The 14,812-nt window shown below is 52.6% G+C and overlaps 3 protein-coding genes across 8 annotated transcripts in view; 1 reads left to right on the top strand and 2 right to left on the bottom strand.

Moving 5' to 3' along the window:
- EIF2B4 (eukaryotic translation initiation factor 2B, subunit 4 delta, 67kDa) overlaps positions 1-4,992 on the bottom strand; it is a 14,812-nt gene extending 9,820 nt beyond the window's left edge. The window contains exons 1-11 of one of the 3 annotated variants that reach the window (XM_011972615.1): positions 4,791-4,992; positions 4,384-4,427; positions 3,927-4,062; positions 3,517-3,723; positions 3,166-3,245; positions 2,884-2,975; positions 2,536-2,650; positions 2,255-2,331; positions 1,966-2,068; positions 1,578-1,705; positions 1,251-1,428 (exon numbers count right to left, since the gene is read on the bottom strand). In XM_011972615.1, coding sequence (XP_011828005.1) covers positions 1,251-1,428; positions 1,578-1,705; positions 1,966-2,068; positions 2,255-2,331; positions 2,536-2,650; positions 2,884-2,975; positions 3,166-3,245; positions 3,517-3,723; positions 3,927-4,062; positions 4,384-4,427; positions 4,791-4,821 — 1,191 coding nt within the window. In that variant the 5' untranslated portion in view covers positions 4,822-4,992. Of the gene's footprint in view, positions 1-1,250; positions 1,429-1,577; positions 1,706-1,965; positions 2,069-2,254; positions 2,332-2,535; positions 2,651-2,883; positions 2,976-3,165; positions 3,246-3,516; positions 3,724-3,926; positions 4,063-4,383 lie in introns of all 3 variants that reach the window. The other 2 variants (XM_011972616.1, XM_011972614.1) reach the window with 2 other exon arrangements.
- SNX17 (sorting nexin 17) lies at positions 4,632-11,395 on the top strand. Of its 4 annotated transcripts, none has more exons than XM_011972619.1 (15): positions 4,632-5,312; positions 5,768-5,806; positions 7,156-7,273; positions 7,780-7,844; positions 8,398-8,508; positions 8,622-8,712; positions 8,875-8,962; positions 9,218-9,287; positions 9,590-9,682; positions 9,777-9,980; positions 10,115-10,240; positions 10,380-10,457; positions 10,582-10,656; positions 10,748-10,789; positions 10,875-11,395. In XM_011972619.1, the coding sequence occupies exons 1-15, from the start codon at positions 5,250-5,252 to the stop codon at positions 10,986-10,988; spliced, it is 1,377 nt and encodes a 458-aa protein (XP_011828009.1). In that variant the 5' UTR covers positions 4,632-5,249; the 3' UTR covers positions 10,989-11,395. The 4 variants fall into 4 exon arrangements, with proteins under 4 accessions (XP_011828009.1, XP_011828008.1, XP_011828011.1 ...); XM_011972618.1 differs by having other exon boundaries at positions 5,768-5,842; XM_011972620.1 differs by having other exon boundaries at positions 5,008-5,147; positions 5,768-5,842.
- Positions 11,396-11,497: 102 nt separating this feature from the next.
- ZNF513 (zinc finger protein 513) lies at positions 11,498-14,812 on the bottom strand. The gene is made up of 4 exons (XM_011972613.1): positions 14,724-14,812; positions 14,345-14,500; positions 12,732-13,319; positions 11,498-12,636 (listed from the first exon to the last, which is right to left on the bottom strand). The coding sequence occupies exons 1-4, from the start codon at positions 14,776-14,778 to the stop codon at positions 11,810-11,812; spliced, it is 1,626 nt and encodes a 541-aa protein (XP_011828003.1). The 5' UTR covers positions 14,779-14,812; the 3' UTR covers positions 11,498-11,809.

The following is a 14,812-nucleotide window of genomic DNA, read 5'->3' as shown; positions in this document are numbered from 1 at the left end:
AAAAACAAAGAGACAAGTAATAAATCTTTTCGTTTTTTGAGACCAGGTTTCACTCTTGTTGCCCAGGCTGGAGTGCAGTGGCACGATCTCAGCTCACCACAACCTCCGCCTCCTGGGTTCAAGTGATTCTCCTGCCTCAGCCTCCACAGTAGCTGGGATTACAGGCACACACCACCACTCCCAGCTGATTTTTTGTTTTTTTTAGTAGAGACGGGGTTTCTCCACGTTGGTCAGGCTGGTCTCAAACTCCCAGTCTCAGATGATTTGCCTGCCTCGGACTCCCAAAGAGATAGGATTACAGGCGTGACCCACTGGGCCTGGCAAGTAATAAATCTTAATCATGGCTTTTCTTCTGTGAAAACATCTTAATGATGGCTCTTCCTCTGTGAAAACACCTGACCACTGACCCATCAAATCTCCCACAGGAAAACTAAACTTTGAAGTTACTTTTGTCTTGTTCCCTCTTCCTGGTTGCTAGTTTAATGTAATGTTTTTGCAATAGCTAGACTGCTGTAACATACTGTCAGTGTTTTTCCAATTAAATATAAACAGGGCTATGTAATTTTTTGTCTTGACACAGGGTTTCACTCTGTCGCCCAGGCTGGAGTGCAGTGGTGCAATCACAGCTCACTGCAGCTCCCGGGCTCAAGCAATCCTCCCATCTCAGCCTCCTAAGTAGCTGGAACTACATGCGCATGCACCATGCCCAGCTAATTTTGTATGTTTGTGTGTGTATGTGTGTGTGGAGACAGGGTCTCATTATGTTGAGCAGGCTGGTCTTGAACTCCTGGGCTCAAGTGATCCTCCTGCGTTGGACCCCCAAAGTGCTAAGATTGCAGGCGTGAGCCATGGCGCCAAGCCAGGACTATATAATTCTAATACTTTTAAATAACTGTGGCTGGGCACAGTGGCTCATGCCTATAATCCCAGTACTTTGGGAGGCCGAGACAGGGGAATTGCTTGAGCCCAGGAGTTCCAGCCTGGGCAACATAGCAATATCCCATCCCTACAAGAAGAATAAAAACTAGCTGGGCATGGTGGTGCACACCAGTAGTCCCAGCTACTCAGAGGCGGAGGTGGGAAGATCACCTGAGCCCAGGAGGTCAAGACTGCAGTGAGCTGTGATCACGCCACTGCACTCCATCCTTATCTCAAAACAAAAACAAAACTAACTTTGAGAAGGTGAGATTACGTCTATACTACTACACTTTTTTACCTCCAACTTTGGAGTCCTTTTCCTCTGTACTCACCTCTGGGAGCACATAGGAGGCTGCAGGAATCAGCAGGTAGGAGGCTGGGACACCAGCACGGACTAGAGAATGTAGCGTGTGCCTTCCTTCCAGCCGTGGCCGGCTGTCCACCACTACCACCCGAAATCGCCGGCCCTCTGTCCAAGCCTCCTGAAGAATTCGTGATACCAGAGATGAGCTAGAGGGAATGAAGAGAAGGATTCAGTTATAAATGTCAGTAACTGATGACTAACTTATTCCCAACTTATTCCCAAAGGCAAATGGGTAGTCCCTTCTTCAGATCATTCCAACTCCCAAATTTGCTCAGTCACAGGGTCTGGACCATACCATCCATATACCAGGATCACATCTCCATTACTGATCTTCTGGTAAGCAAAGCGTGAAATTGCCTGAGCTGCAAGCACAATCTTCTCTTTCACATACCGGTCAATGGCTGCTTGAAGTTCTGACTTGGCCTAAATGGAGCAAAATCCTTAGTGAACAAGAAATGGACACTTTTATCCCACTGATGATCATGCCAGGTGCTTGAATATGTGTATGATGACAGGCCCATAGAGGGCCCAGAGATGGCACAAGTCAGAATGCCCAAACCCTTCCTTAACCCTTGACTAGGGCAAAAAAAAAAAAGGCTTATGTTGGCCTTCCCGGGGGTTTTGAACATGTTTCTTAATTCTACCCACAGGTGCATGCCTTCCTTATTTCTCATACTCATCACCTCCTCTTCCCGCTTGTAACTGCCCACACTGGTGATTTCCTTGTTAAGGAACTTGATGGCGTTGTGCATGCTCGCTGACAGGGGACGGCACTGAGTCAGGAAGCTGTAATACAACAGCAATACCTTACATCTATGCAACTCTTCACAACTTAACAAAGCTTTCACATTAAAAAAAAAGTCTTTAAAAAGAAAACAGAACAGAAAATGAAAACAGAGATAGAAAAGCACGAAAAAGAGTACAAGACAAAGATTGGGTGAGGTGGGAGCGGACTTATAGTGTTATTCCTACCTCATGTAGGGTTTTAGTTTATTCACTAGATCCCTGGAGAGTTCTTCATTGGGTGGTGTTGTGTAATCCTGAATCACCTATAGGGTACACAAGGTGATCTGCAAAACACCCCTTAATAAAGATCTCTGAACGGGGGCTGGGGATAAGCCTCACTGAGGAAAATGTTCTGAGGGTGGGAGTATTCCCTCTGTCCCCCAGAGGTGACCTTGGGTGACAGAGAAGCTGGGGTAGTGTTGGGGGAGGTGGGGTTGGATTGTAAGAGAGAACAGGATAGGACATACCTGCTGCAAGGCACGAAGCAGGGCAATACACCGGGCATTGGAGCCACTGACCAGGCCCTGGGAGTACTGCAGGCCGAGTCGCACCATGGCTGGGTGGATCACAGAGGATGGGATGCTGATGGGATGGCGGTGTCACATACTTCGAAAGGGAGCTTGAGCATCTACTGCCCTGCCCACCTGCCCCTAATGAAAAGGAACTTCCTTCACTAGCAGATTTCCCCACTTCTTCTACAGTTCTGCCTTGAGTTCATACTTCTTCCTGCAGAGCCCACCTTACTAGACACTTTCAATACTGACTTACTAAAACTTCTCAGACTCAAAAGTTATGACAATCTCATAGGATCCTACCTCATAAACTGGGTCAGAGAGTTTTGTCTGCTGTACTGGGGTAGGTGAGAGAAGAGACTGACTTTGGATCCATAATCCTTTCGTGTAGGAACCTTGACAAAACAAGGAAACAGGACCAATGGCCCAGAGTTTAAAAATGATGAGATAAAGCTGGAAAGGAAGTGAACAGTAAGACTACTCTGACCCAAGCACCCATCCTTCTCACTTTGCACCCAGCACCTTTCCTCCCTCCAGTCCATTTCCCTAGTCTCTTTCTACCCAGGCACCAAACCCACTTCCTACCTGTTGACGCTCTGGTTTTTTAACAAGCCTTCTCAGAAGCAGGTCATCAACCTGAGGGTACTCAGGGAGACGCTTCACTCCTGAAAGATAATGATCATGTTTTCAGGACACTGTAGGTCTTGAAATATGTAATTTGCTCTTAGGGTATAAGGGGCATCAAGAAAAACAGGATGAGGTGGGGAAAACAAGGGAGAATAGAGTAGAAAAGGAAATAGGGATAGGATGATGGGAAGAATTCAGAACTCTGGGTTCCAAGGTGAGAATGAGAGGCGAGAGCTGTTTTACTACAGGGCAGCCTGAGCTGGTGTTAGAATTAGGAGTAAGGGAGGTCTTAAAATGAAGGGAAGATACCTGAGGGGGTCTCTCCAGCTGTGCTGGGGCTGGCCTTAGGAGGTGGTCCTCCTTGTTCCCCTTTTCTTGCCTGTTTCAGGGCCCGCTCAGCCTCCTGCTTGGCTCGACGCTCAGCCCGAAGTTCAGCCTTACTCCGACCAGCTGGAACTTTCTCCCCAGGAGTGCCCAACTGAATGCCCGATTCTGGCAGTTCTCTGGTTGGGCCTACTAAAAGCATTAAAAAAAAAAAAACAGGTGCCCAAGCTGCAGGCAGGCAATATCCGTGTCCCAGCTAAAACTAGCTTCTCTCCTTGTAAACCTCTTTGCTTTACACACTTGCTCAAATCAACTTTGTCCTGTCTCTCCCTTCTCTCTCCCACCACATCCCTCTACCAGCTCCACACCCCAGCCCTTTAAAAAAGACCCCGCACCTTGACATTGGGCTGCAGATACAGCAGAGCCAGTTTCTGGTTCTGCCCCCTTTTCTTCCTTCCGTTTCTTCTTCTGCTGTTTCTTTTCCTTCCGAAGCTGCAGCTTCTCTTCTTTGGTCATTTCCCTCCCCACTGCCTGAGACACAGACATAGGATACTGCTCTTCCCCAACAATTCCAAAGAGGAACAAACACTATTGGATGCTTACGAATACAAGGTTAAATCCCTAGTTCTCCCTAACTTCCACAAGCTACCTGTTACAAGCTTACATCCACAGAGACTGACGTTTCTCCTCCAGGGACAGAATCATATATTGCTAGAGTTGCAAGACCTCTGTAAAATCTCCTGGCTTTACTGAGAAATAAACTGACACGGGATGGGAGCTGGGGCGGAATAAAGCTGGCACAGCCTCCTGCGTAGCGCTTGGCAGGCGGCTTGGGAGGGAAGCCACACTTACCCCAGGCCCAGGGCGAAGCTCCGCCTTCATCCCGGATCCCGAGTCTGCATCAGAAAACAGGGCACAAAGTGAGCCAGACAGGCTCCGGGAGGGCTTGGGGGCACTAGCACTCGGCGCAGCCGGCTGCTGGGTTAGCATGACCATGGCTCCGCCGGCAGGCGCGAGGCGAGCCAAAGATCCGCGTGGGGACGCACTGCGCGGTGGATCAAAGGAAAGGAGGGGTCACTGATCCTCCTCACAGGAACCAGCCGGTGCACGGCGCGGGACTGCGCTAGAGACTGTGTAGACCGGCGCCCAGCGTGGCGCTGGAACGGAGCGGCGGGGCCCAAAGGCGCTCAGGGCCCGGCACTAGCTGTCCGGGGCTCGTCGGCCTGCGTACCGGTAGGCAGGCCTGGCTCTTCACTCACCCTCGCGAACAGCCACGGCCACAGCAGCCATCGCCCTCAGTCCTAGGCTCCGCCCGCCTAGTCACGGAGCCGCCCCGCTGCCTCGCTCCGTGGCCGCTGGGTCCACAGCGCCACCTGGGCTGGAGGCTGAGCCGCCGAAGGAGGACGCGCAGCCCTAATCGGACTACAATTTCTGACAGGCCCCGGGGCCCCGCCCCGCACTACGGGTTGCAATGAGGGTCAACTCCACTTTGGGCTCCTTGTCCCGAGAGGCGGCTCTTGCCCTTTAGACTACAGTTCCCAGCATACCCGGGCTACTGCGTCCCAGAACCGACGTCCCACCGCCTTCCCACATCGGATCACAGGGCTCCCAAAATGGCGAGTGAGGCTGCGGGGACTCGCTGAGCAGCGGAGGGGGAGCGTGCAGAGCCGCTTCGGCCCTCACAGTCCGGAGCCCGGCTGGGCCGTGCCGTAGGGAACATGCACTTTTCCATTCCCGAAACCGAGTCCCGCAGCGGGGACAGCGGCGGCTCCGCTTACGTGGTGAGGAGCGGCCGGAGCCGGGCCGGGCAGGGGCGGGGATAACGGGCCCGAGCCTTCTCGGAGCGGCCTCCGAGGCCTGACCGCCACCCTTCGGGCCTGGTCCTGGGCCGCCGACTCCCGACGGCCTCCCTGGGAGCTCATCTCGTGTGTGTGATTGGTCGCCCGAGCTCCTGTAGGGTAGGCCCTTAGGTCGGGTCGCCTCCCGGAGCTAGGCCCCAGCTGCCCTGGTGGGCGTCACTGGCCTCTTGGGCAGGGAGACTGCAACACAAGCGTCCGAATTTCCCCCGGACTGGCTCTTCAGCTTTGGGACCTGGCCCTGGGGAAAACAAGCGAACTAACCCTTGGGAGATTAGCGCGTTACTCCGGCGGAGTTGCCAGGCAACTTCCGGCCAGGGTTCTCAAGGGAGTTGCTCAGACCGCAACCCTAAAATGCTTGACTACTTTTGTGTCCTCAGGCCTATAACATTCACGTGAATGGAGTCCTGCACTGTCGGGTGCGCTACAGCCAGCTCCTGGGGCTGCACGAGCAGGTGGGACTAGCACCCCTGCCTTGAGACAGCTTCAAGCCCTTCCCTACACGTGGGCATCAGTGTCTCCCTTTACCTGCTCTTCTTGTTCCCGTAGACTGTAGTTCCCCTTTAATCACTGCCACAGGGAAGGGTCCTGGTTTATCTTTTTTAACATTTCCGGGAACTCCCTAAGAAGCTTAATGTCCGCGCAACAACTGCCCCTTCCTGTCCTTATATCCTGGTTCTCTGTCCTGTCTTACTGCCCTAGTAGCCTTTACCCCTGCATGGGCAAACCAACCCTTCCCCCCGACTACCTCCACCTAGGCTGTCAAAGCACATTCCTTCTGTCATCTGAGCGGCAACTTGAAGTTATTTTCCCTGCTTATACAAACGATTCACCGATTTCCTTTTGTGTTCTTCGGCTCATTTCAGTGTGTTTAGCTGTGCCAATTATCGTTATGTATCTGTGATGCAATGTTTCTTCTCCTTTCTTACCAGATCATAAACTCTATTTAACTCAGTAGAGTTCTACTGATAATTAGTTATGCAACCCTGAGGAAGTTACCTGATTTTATTTTTATTTTTTATTTTTATTTTTTTGAGACGGAGTTTCCCTCTTGTTGTCCAGGCTGGAGTGCAGTGGCACGATCTCGGCTCACAATCTCGGCTCTGCCTCCTGGGTTCAAGCAATTCTCCTGCCTTAGCCTCCCAAGAAGCTGGGATTACAGGCGCCTGCCGCCACACCCGGCTAATTTTTGTATTTTTAGTAGAGACAGGGTTTCACTATGTTGACCAGGTTGGTCTCAAACTCCTGACCTCAGGTGATCCACCCACCTTGGCCTCCCAAGATGCTGGGATTACAGGCATGAGCCACGGTACCCAGCTGTTACCTGATTTCTTTGGGCCTCGGTTTCTACACCTGAAAGATGGATTCTTTGATCTGCAGAGTCCCTTTAAGTCCTAAGATACTTTGTGAACAGACTTAGCTATTAACTCTGCACTTTATAAAGCCCTTTCCCTCCTGTGGGGGTTCAGTGAACAGTCTTGCTAGGTGGTCAGTGGGCTCCCAATAGGTCCCGGCCCAGTACAAATCCTCCCCATACTGTGGAGGGGCCGACTTGTACACAATAAGATAGAGAACAGCTTATATCTAGGACAGCTCCCTTGAGATGCTACCTCTGTCAAAGGAATTGTTTCTCAGATGACCAGGGTAGACAGGGGAGCAGGGACTGAGGGAAGGGAGGGACACCCAAGAGAACATTATGAGCATATGTAGATTGCCACATCTCATTTTCTGTGTTTATGTGAAGGGTTGTATCTCTTTCTCTAAATAGCTTCGGAAGGAGTATGGGGCCAATGTACTTCCTGCATTCCCCCCAAAGAAGCTTTTCTCTCTGACTCCTGCTGAGGTAGAACAGAGGAGAGAGCAGTTAGAGAAGTACATGCAAGCTGGTGAGTGGTTGCAGGAAACTAGGTTGACTATATTGAGGACTATGGGGAGAGACTTAAAAACAGCTGGTTCTGTAGAAGGGCCTGATTTAATTTCTAGATCTGGGAAGCCTCTTGTTTGATCTGTTATGCAATTAGCAAAGTAAATAGTCTATGAGGATATGTAACACTATATACTAGCAGAACAATTTGGGCACTAACATCTATGAGAAATAGTAGTATAACACTAGTCTTAAGATCAGTGGAGAGAACTTAATTTGTATCTGATGTGCTTTAGATTAACATCATTGTTATTTCCCTAGTTCTATAGACTGGACTCACCTAGATGGCAGCCAAGGGTGGGGCAGGTGAAGAATTTATGCAAACAGTGAGTGAGGTGAGGCCAGCTGGGGGATGTGGCAGGCCACCATCAGCCCAGGAAATGGGGTCGGGGGAACCTACTGAGAGGAGGACTGGGAAGCCAAGAGTGAGTCCTAAGTTCCTGTAATATCATTCTCTTGTCCTTATAGTTCGGCAAGACCCATTGCTTGGGAGCAGCGAGACCTTCAACAGTTTCCTGCGTCGGGCACAACAGGTAAGGACTTTGGGTGGGACCAAGATTTAAGGAAAGGACCTTACTGGAAGGTCATGTCTTTTATTTTTTTGAGACAGAGTCTCGGTCTGTTGCACAGGCTGGAGAGTAGTGGTGTAATCTCAGCTCACTGCAACCTCTGCCTCCCAGGTTCAAGTGATTCTCCTGCCTCAGCCTCCCATGTAGCTGGAATTACAGGCGCCTGCCACCATGTCCAGCTAATTTTTGTATTTTTAGTGGAGACGGGGTTTTGCCATGTTGGCCAGGCTGGTCTCGAACTCCTGACCTCAGGTGATCCACCCGCCTCAGCCTCCCAAAGTGCTGGGATTGCAGGCATGAGCCACCACACCAGGCCAGGCCATGTCATCTTAATAACAGAGGAGTCATCTTTTTTAATGGAATGAAACTTCTTCTGTTCCTATGAAATCAAAGAAATCCCAGCCTGTATTTAAGCAGCTGAGAATAAAGATACACAAGGGACCTAGAAATAGAGTTGGGCATAGGTCAAGGCAAGGGACAAGACAGTGCCTCCCATCCCCATGTGTGCTCACAACAGGAGACACAGCAGGTCCCCACAGAGGAAGTGTCCTTGGAAGTGCTGCTCAGCAACGGGCAGAAAGTTCTTATCAACGTGCTAACTTCAGATCAGACTGAGGATGTCCTGGAGGTGAGGCGCTTGTTCAGCACTGCCCCTTCTTCCCCTGCATGCCAGGGTCCTGGACTTGGAGAATGATTGGAACCAGCCAGTATGATGAGCTATACTTCTATCCCTATCCCCAGGCTGTAGCCGCAAAGCTGGATCTTCCAGATGACTTGATTGGATACTTTAGCCTATTCTTAGTTCGAGAAAAAGAGGATGGAGCATTTTCTTGTGAGTTTCTCTGGACTTGACTGCTTCCTTGTACTTCCAGTAGTGAGTTTGCAACCCCTCTAACTCCCCACCCCCACCCCCAGAATGAACATTACCTCAGGGCACTTCTTTCTTGATTTCCCTTCCTTTAAATCTCACTACATTTTTTTTTTAAACCCATAGTTGTACGGAAGTTGCAAGAGTTTGAGCTGCCTTATGTGTCTGTTACCAGCCTTCGGAGCCAAGAGTATAAGATTGTGCTGAGGAAGAGGTCAGGGCTGGGCCTGGAAGGGGCGGGGTGGGAGGGTGCTGTGCTGGATTGGATTATTGGGCCATACATTGAGACAGAATGATCTGGACAAGGGGGTATAGTGCTGGGTGTTTCTGCCAGGCCTCCCAAGCTTCCTCCCATTATACCATTAGCCTCTGATAGTTCAGATTGCTCCTATTTTGCCCATTTTCCATTCTACCTCTTGCCTTACCCCAGCTTAGCCCCATTACCCCTTTCCACCCCTTGGCCTCACAGTTATTGGGACTCTGCCTATGATGACGATGTCATGGAGAACCGGGTTGGCCTGAACCTGCTTTATGCTCAGGTGAGCTTGGAGCTGCCTCAGAACCCTTCCCCTGAAGAAAGTAACTGGTGACTCACTCTTCCAAGAAAACTGCTATCGTGTTTTTGTTCCCAGTTTGTGGGGAAGTTCCTAGAATACTGTCAGTGCTGCTGGCACAATATCTACTCTCCCTATTTTTATTAAGCTGACAAGATCAAGGACTTACTGCAAAGAGGTCGCTCAAGTGTGGGGCTAGGGGTCAGGCTGGACAGAGGTAATGGTAGACACTTTCCTTGGATTGCTGACTGGGACCTCCTACTGCCTGCCCCTTGTCTCTACTATAGACGGTATCAGATATTGAGCGTGGGTGGATCTTGGTCACCAAGGAACAGCACCGGCAACTCAAATCTCTGCAAGAGAAGGTCTCCAAGAAGGAGGTGAGCCCTGCCTCTGTCTCCCTCCAAGGGGTTGCTTTTTCTGCGCTGTCCCATTCCCCCTCCTAATCTACCCCCACGTGATGACCATTTTCAGTTCCTGAGACTGGCCCAGACACTGCGGCACTATGGCTACCTGCGCTTTGATGCCTGTGTGGCTGACTTCCCGGAAAAGGACTGTCCCGTGGTGGTGAGCGCGGGCAACAGTGAGCTCAGCCTGCAGCTCCGCCTGCCTGGCCAGCAACTCCGAGAAGGCTCCTTCCGGGTCACTCGCATGCGATGCTGGCGGGTCACCTCCTCTGTGAGTCGGGGTAGGAGGGGGAGGCCTGGGTTGGAGGCCTGGCAAGCCTTGAGCTTAGGTATGGGCTGCAGTGGGTCAGGGAGCCAGACAGGTTGGTCAGAGTGAACTCAGCCTAATTCCCCTTCCTCTCCCAGGTGCCATTGCCCAGTGGAAGCACGAGCAGCCCGGGCCGGGGCCGGGGCGAAGTGCGCCTGGAACTGGCTTTTGAATACCTCATGAGCAAGGACCGGCTACAGTGGGTCACCATCACTAGCCCCCAGGTGTGAACCTAGCCTCAGGCCTCCTCTGAAGCACCTTAGATAAAAGTGTAGGGTTTCCAGTACTCAATATGGGAGCCATTAGTGCTGCTGGGCTCAGACTGACCACTCTTGTCAAGCTGGACACTCTTCTTGCCCTCAGGCTATCATGATGAGCATCTGCTTGCAGTCCATGGTGGATGAACTGATGGTGAAGAAATCAGGCGGCAGTATCAGGAAGGTAGGCAGCAAGTGTGGACTGAGCAGTGAGCGGGTGGCAGGGGGCCTTTTGTCCTAGATGTGAGGCTTCTCGAGAGAGAGGGGGAGTGATCCTGCCCTCACTGGCACCTTGTATCTGTCCCCAGATGCTGCGCCGGCGGGTGGGGGGCACTCTGAGACGCTCAGACAGCCAGCAAGCAGTGAAGTCCCCACCACTGCTTGTAAGTATTACCTCCTCGTCAGAACCCTGGCTCTCAGCCCTGCCTCGCCTCTCCTAGTGAGTTTCTAACATCTCTGCCTCTTCTTCCCCAGGAGTCACCTGATGCCACCCGGGAGTCTATGGTCAAACTCTCAGTGAGTTCCAGGGTTGGTGAGGTTGCTGCTTGTTGGGGGATCTTGCATGCTCAAGATCTCTGACCCTACCCTGCCTTTGTTACAGAGTAAGCTGAGTGCTGTGAGCTTGCGGGGAATTGGCAGTCCCAGCACAGATGCCAGTGCCAGTGATGTCCACGGCAATTTCGCCTTCGAGGGCATTGGAGATGAGGATCTGTAATCTCCACTGCTTGGATGTCTGCCCTCTACCCGTGGAATTTACAGAAACTTGCCCTGTGCCTGTGTCCCCCAAGCTGGGGAGGGAGGGGTCTTTTCCTTCTCCCTTCCTACTTTCCCCTTTTCTCTTGGCCAGGGGCCTTGTAATGTACCTTTCCTCGTCCCCTGGGCTGGCTGCACAGAGGATTGCCCCTTCTCTTTTCAGAGCTGGCCCTTGATGCCAAATTAGTATTTAGTATTTTGCACAAAGTCTAAGGGACCATGGCTGCCTGCCTTGGGGAGGAACCACAACTCCCTCTGGGCCGCTTCTGGCTTCTTGGGGCCATGGGCCAAAGGCCAAGGGGATGGGCAGAGGTCTGTGTTTGGTCTGGCCCAGTTCCCCATCATTAAACTCAGCCTGATTGCTGCCTACCTCTGGTTCCCTCTCACTGCCCCTGCTTCTCCTATCACAGCATGGACTACTATGCTAAGGGTAAGGCCAAATTGCCTGCCATTGCCAATTCAGCATAGACATGGCTTTGTTAGTGTTTCCTTTATTATAAAGCACTGAAATAAGTTAAATAAACAGGTGGGAGGCTGGGCAGTCCCCCAGCCAGTTTGTCCACAGCCCCTGGGAGCAGTGGAGGTGAATACAGGGCCCTTCTCACTGAGCTGGTGAAGTGCATCAGTCAAGGCAAGGCCCCCTGGTCCATATGGCCCCCCGCCCATGGGGTTGGGCTGGTCCTTATAGTGCCTAGGTTAGTCTGTGTGGAGCCCCTGGCCAGCGGGGGAGAAAAAGGTGGCTTCTGGTCCGTCTGTATAAAACATGGGGAAGAAGGACCTAGTTCAGGGAGAGTCTGTATGGACAGCCCGGCTGCCAGCAGTCCCCAGGGCTGGTGGGCCCCGAGAGCTCAAAACAGAGGGTGGGCTATGAGGTGGGGCCCAGCCCTCAGAGGCGGAGAGACCAGGCCCTCCTGCCCCACCGTGGCCATGCACCTTTTGGTGGCGCTTGTAGTTGTCCCAGTGGCCCGTGGTATAGGCGCAGGTGGTACAGCGGAAGGGCTTCTCGCCTGTGTGCCGCAGCATGTGACGTTTGAGGTTCATGCTCTGGTTGCAGCTGTAGTTGCAAAGGCTACACCGAAAAGGTTTGTCACCAGAGTGGATGCGACCATGACGCTTGAGGTTGGCCAGATTGCCACAGGCATAAGGGCAGAGGGGGCACTTGTAGGGCTTCTCTCCTGTGTGGACGCGCTGGTGCCGTTTCAGGTTATCCAGATGAGCAGAGGCATAAGGACAGCGGGCGCAACGGAAGGGCTTCTCGCCACTGTGTGTCTTCATGTGCCGGGCCAGGTGGTTGGGATAGTGAGTGGCAAAGGGGCAGAGGCTACAGGCAAAGCCTTTGTCACTGGGGCCCTGGGGCCCCCCACTGGCACCCCCTCCAGCCTCTCCTCGCATGCAGCGCCCACACATGGCAGCTCCCAGCCGACTGCCCTCACCCTCCTCCAGCTCTTGTCCACAGCCCCGGCAGGTCCAAGGAAATAGCAGCTCTGGCAGTGGTTCTGATCCAGTTCCACAGAGGCCCTCCCCTTCACCCCGCAACTGCCCACAGTCTGGCAGGAAACTGGCACCACCTGGTGGCACATGGAGGCTCAAATCTGGAAGGAGCAGAGCATCTGTGGGGACAAAGACCTGGGCTATGAATCCAATCCAAGCATTCCTAGTGCCAGCCACCCATGTCCCAAGGTCTTTGGTCCCTGGTCTCACTTACCTTCAGGTCGCCGGGGCACCGCCCCTTCCTGCTCTGTGGGACTGGGAGGCCGGGCTGGTCGTGGAGCACAGCAGCGGAAGCCACAGGTCGGGCAGGGAGGAGTGGGGGGCCCTGCGTGGGTACGCTGATGCCGCCTCAGGTTGCCCAGGCTGCTGCAGGCAAAGGGGCAGTGGGGACAGCGGTAGGGCTTCTCGCCAGTGTGGGTGCGGGTATGTCGTGTCAGGTTGACGAGCTGGGCTGAGGCGTAGGGGCAGCGGCCACAGCGGAACGGCTTCTCTCCGCTGTGTGTCTGCATGTGCCGCTTCAGGTGGCTCGAGTAGTGGGACACGAAGGTGCAGAGGCGGCATGAGTACAGTAGCCGTGGGGGCAGCAGGGGCCCCCCACCCGGCCCTCCTGCCCCACAACACGGCCCCTCACCTGTCGGCCCCCCACACAGCTGGCAGGCTGGGCCTGGCCTCTCACCCCTGGCCTCCCCTGGACCCCTGGCTGGCTCCTCAACTTCACTCTCCGCACTTAGTGCCCGGCCGCCCCCAGACTCATCGTCGCTCAGCCCGTAGGGGAGCCCAGGCCTGGCCCCCAGAGAGTCTCCTGGTGAAATAGACATGAGAAGAGACATCAGCATGGGGTAGGATCAGGCTCCAAACTCTCCCCTTTTCAGTTATGGTCTCCCCACTTGCTTGGCTCCACCCTTAGCTTTGATGATCCCTTTAGTTCCCTCCTAGGAATCAAGTTCTCCCCTGCAGTAATTCCTGAAAATTCAACATGAATTGTCTACCTCTTAGACTGGACTAATCTAGTGATGGTAGAATTGATCTGTATCTAGTTTCACTGAATGGGCAAGGATCAAGGGTTCACAGTGGACCACAGACTGAAATGAATCAATAATGTAATTCTTGAGATAAGAAAGTAAAAATACAGAAGGCAAAGAACCCCAAGACCTTTTCCTAAACTCTATTGCTAAGGCCCCTTTTAGTAAAGAGCTGATATAAAATCTATCTCTGAGGCAAAATTTGGAGGGAAGTGGAGACAATGAAAGTAATGCATGTAATACCACTTGCCGGCCTAAAGAACAGATTGATATTTACATGGATCCCCTCAATGACTTTCAGAAAACATCTTGCATAAATGGATGGGTTAGTGCAGCAAATTAGGGTAGGGTGCTGCTAAGATCACAGGGAAGAGGGGCATGGAAGGATAAAGACAGAAACTAAAACCTCTCAATACAAAAGGAGCTTACGCTGCAGGTGAAAGGGAGTTAAATTAGACGTCAGTACTGGGTTGAATGATTTACAGAGAGTTTGCTTCCCTGAACCGCTCTTAAAAGTAAATACACATAAGGAATGGGCTAGGAAGAGGGACAGGGCATTTACTTTTAATCAGTTGCTCCATGTGATTCACCCACCCTCCTATTCATATCACCTTTGACCGGGCCTCAGAACTTCACCTCAACAAAGTGATGGAAGTGATTGGACCATTAAACAAATGAAGTCATCTAGCTCAAATGTAAGCTCAACCAGCCCTCGGTTGTGGCAGGAAATGGTGCTCTAATCTGCCTCCCGAAGGGCTGGGGTCTCCAGCGGCCACTAATCCTTAACCAAGTCCCGAAAACCCACCTTCTGAGTCTCTCTCGAAGCCCATGAGCTGGTCACTGTTGCCGTCGCCTTCCTCCTCTTCCTCTTCCTCCTCAAACTCCAGATCCTGGCCTAGTAGCAAATCACTCTCCAATACCAGGGCCCCGGGTCCTTCGTCGAGGGAGTCTTCAGTATCCACTGAAGAGGGGAGGGGGCTTGTGGATTCTCCCTCAAGAGCCAGCCCTCGTGGACTACACTTCCCGTACTCGCTGACCCACTCTGATTACCTTAGTGCCTCGGTGGGAAGCTAGGAGTCTGGATCGCCCACTTCATCCCTCAGGAGTCCCCCTCCACCCTGACCTGAGCCCACTCCACTGACCCCACCCGCGCTCCTCTCCCCTCGAGGCCCCTGACCCCTGACCTTTGACCCCCTCGCATTTCACGGGCTGCGGGTGGCTTTGCTTCCTTCGGGGCATCGTGACCGGCTCCAGCCCGACGCGCCTCCGGCCT

This window comes from Mandrillus leucophaeus, unplaced genomic scaffold, assembly GCF_000951045.1.
Source record: "Mandrillus leucophaeus isolate KB7577 unplaced genomic scaffold, Mleu.le_1.0 Scaffold13, whole genome shotgun sequence".
Lineage (NCBI taxonomy): Eukaryota > Metazoa > Chordata > Mammalia > Primates > Cercopithecidae > Mandrillus > Mandrillus leucophaeus.
The sequence above is the reverse complement of the archived record's forward strand: the minus strand, read 5'-3'. Positions and strand labels throughout refer to the sequence as shown.

Bases quoted from the DNA above. Each gene is read 5' to 3' on its own strand.
- ZNF513 (XM_011972613.1), bottom strand. From the start codon at position 14,778: ATGCCCCGAAGGAAGCAAAGCCACCCGCAGCCCGTGAAATGCGAGGGG. The intron at 14,501-14,723 runs GTCAGGGGTCAG...TCCCCTCTTCAG, and splicing joins GAAATGCGAGGGGGTCAAAG to TGGATACTGAAGACTCCCTC. The intron at 13,320-14,344 runs GTGGGTTTTCGG...CTATTTCACCAG, and splicing joins CTTCGAGAGAGACTCAGAAG to GAGACTCTCTGGGGGCCAGG.
- SNX17 (XM_011972618.1), top strand. From the start codon at position 5,250: ATGCACTTTTCCATTCCCGAAACCGAGTCCCGCAGCGGGGACAGCGGC. The intron at 5,843-7,155 runs GTGGGACTAGCA...TTCTCTAAATAG, and splicing joins TCCTGGGGCTGCACGAGCAG to CTTCGGAAGGAGTATGGGGC. The intron at 10,657-10,747 runs GTAAGTATTACC...CTTCTTCCCCAG, and splicing joins TGAAGTCCCCACCACTGCTT to GAGTCACCTGATGCCACCCG.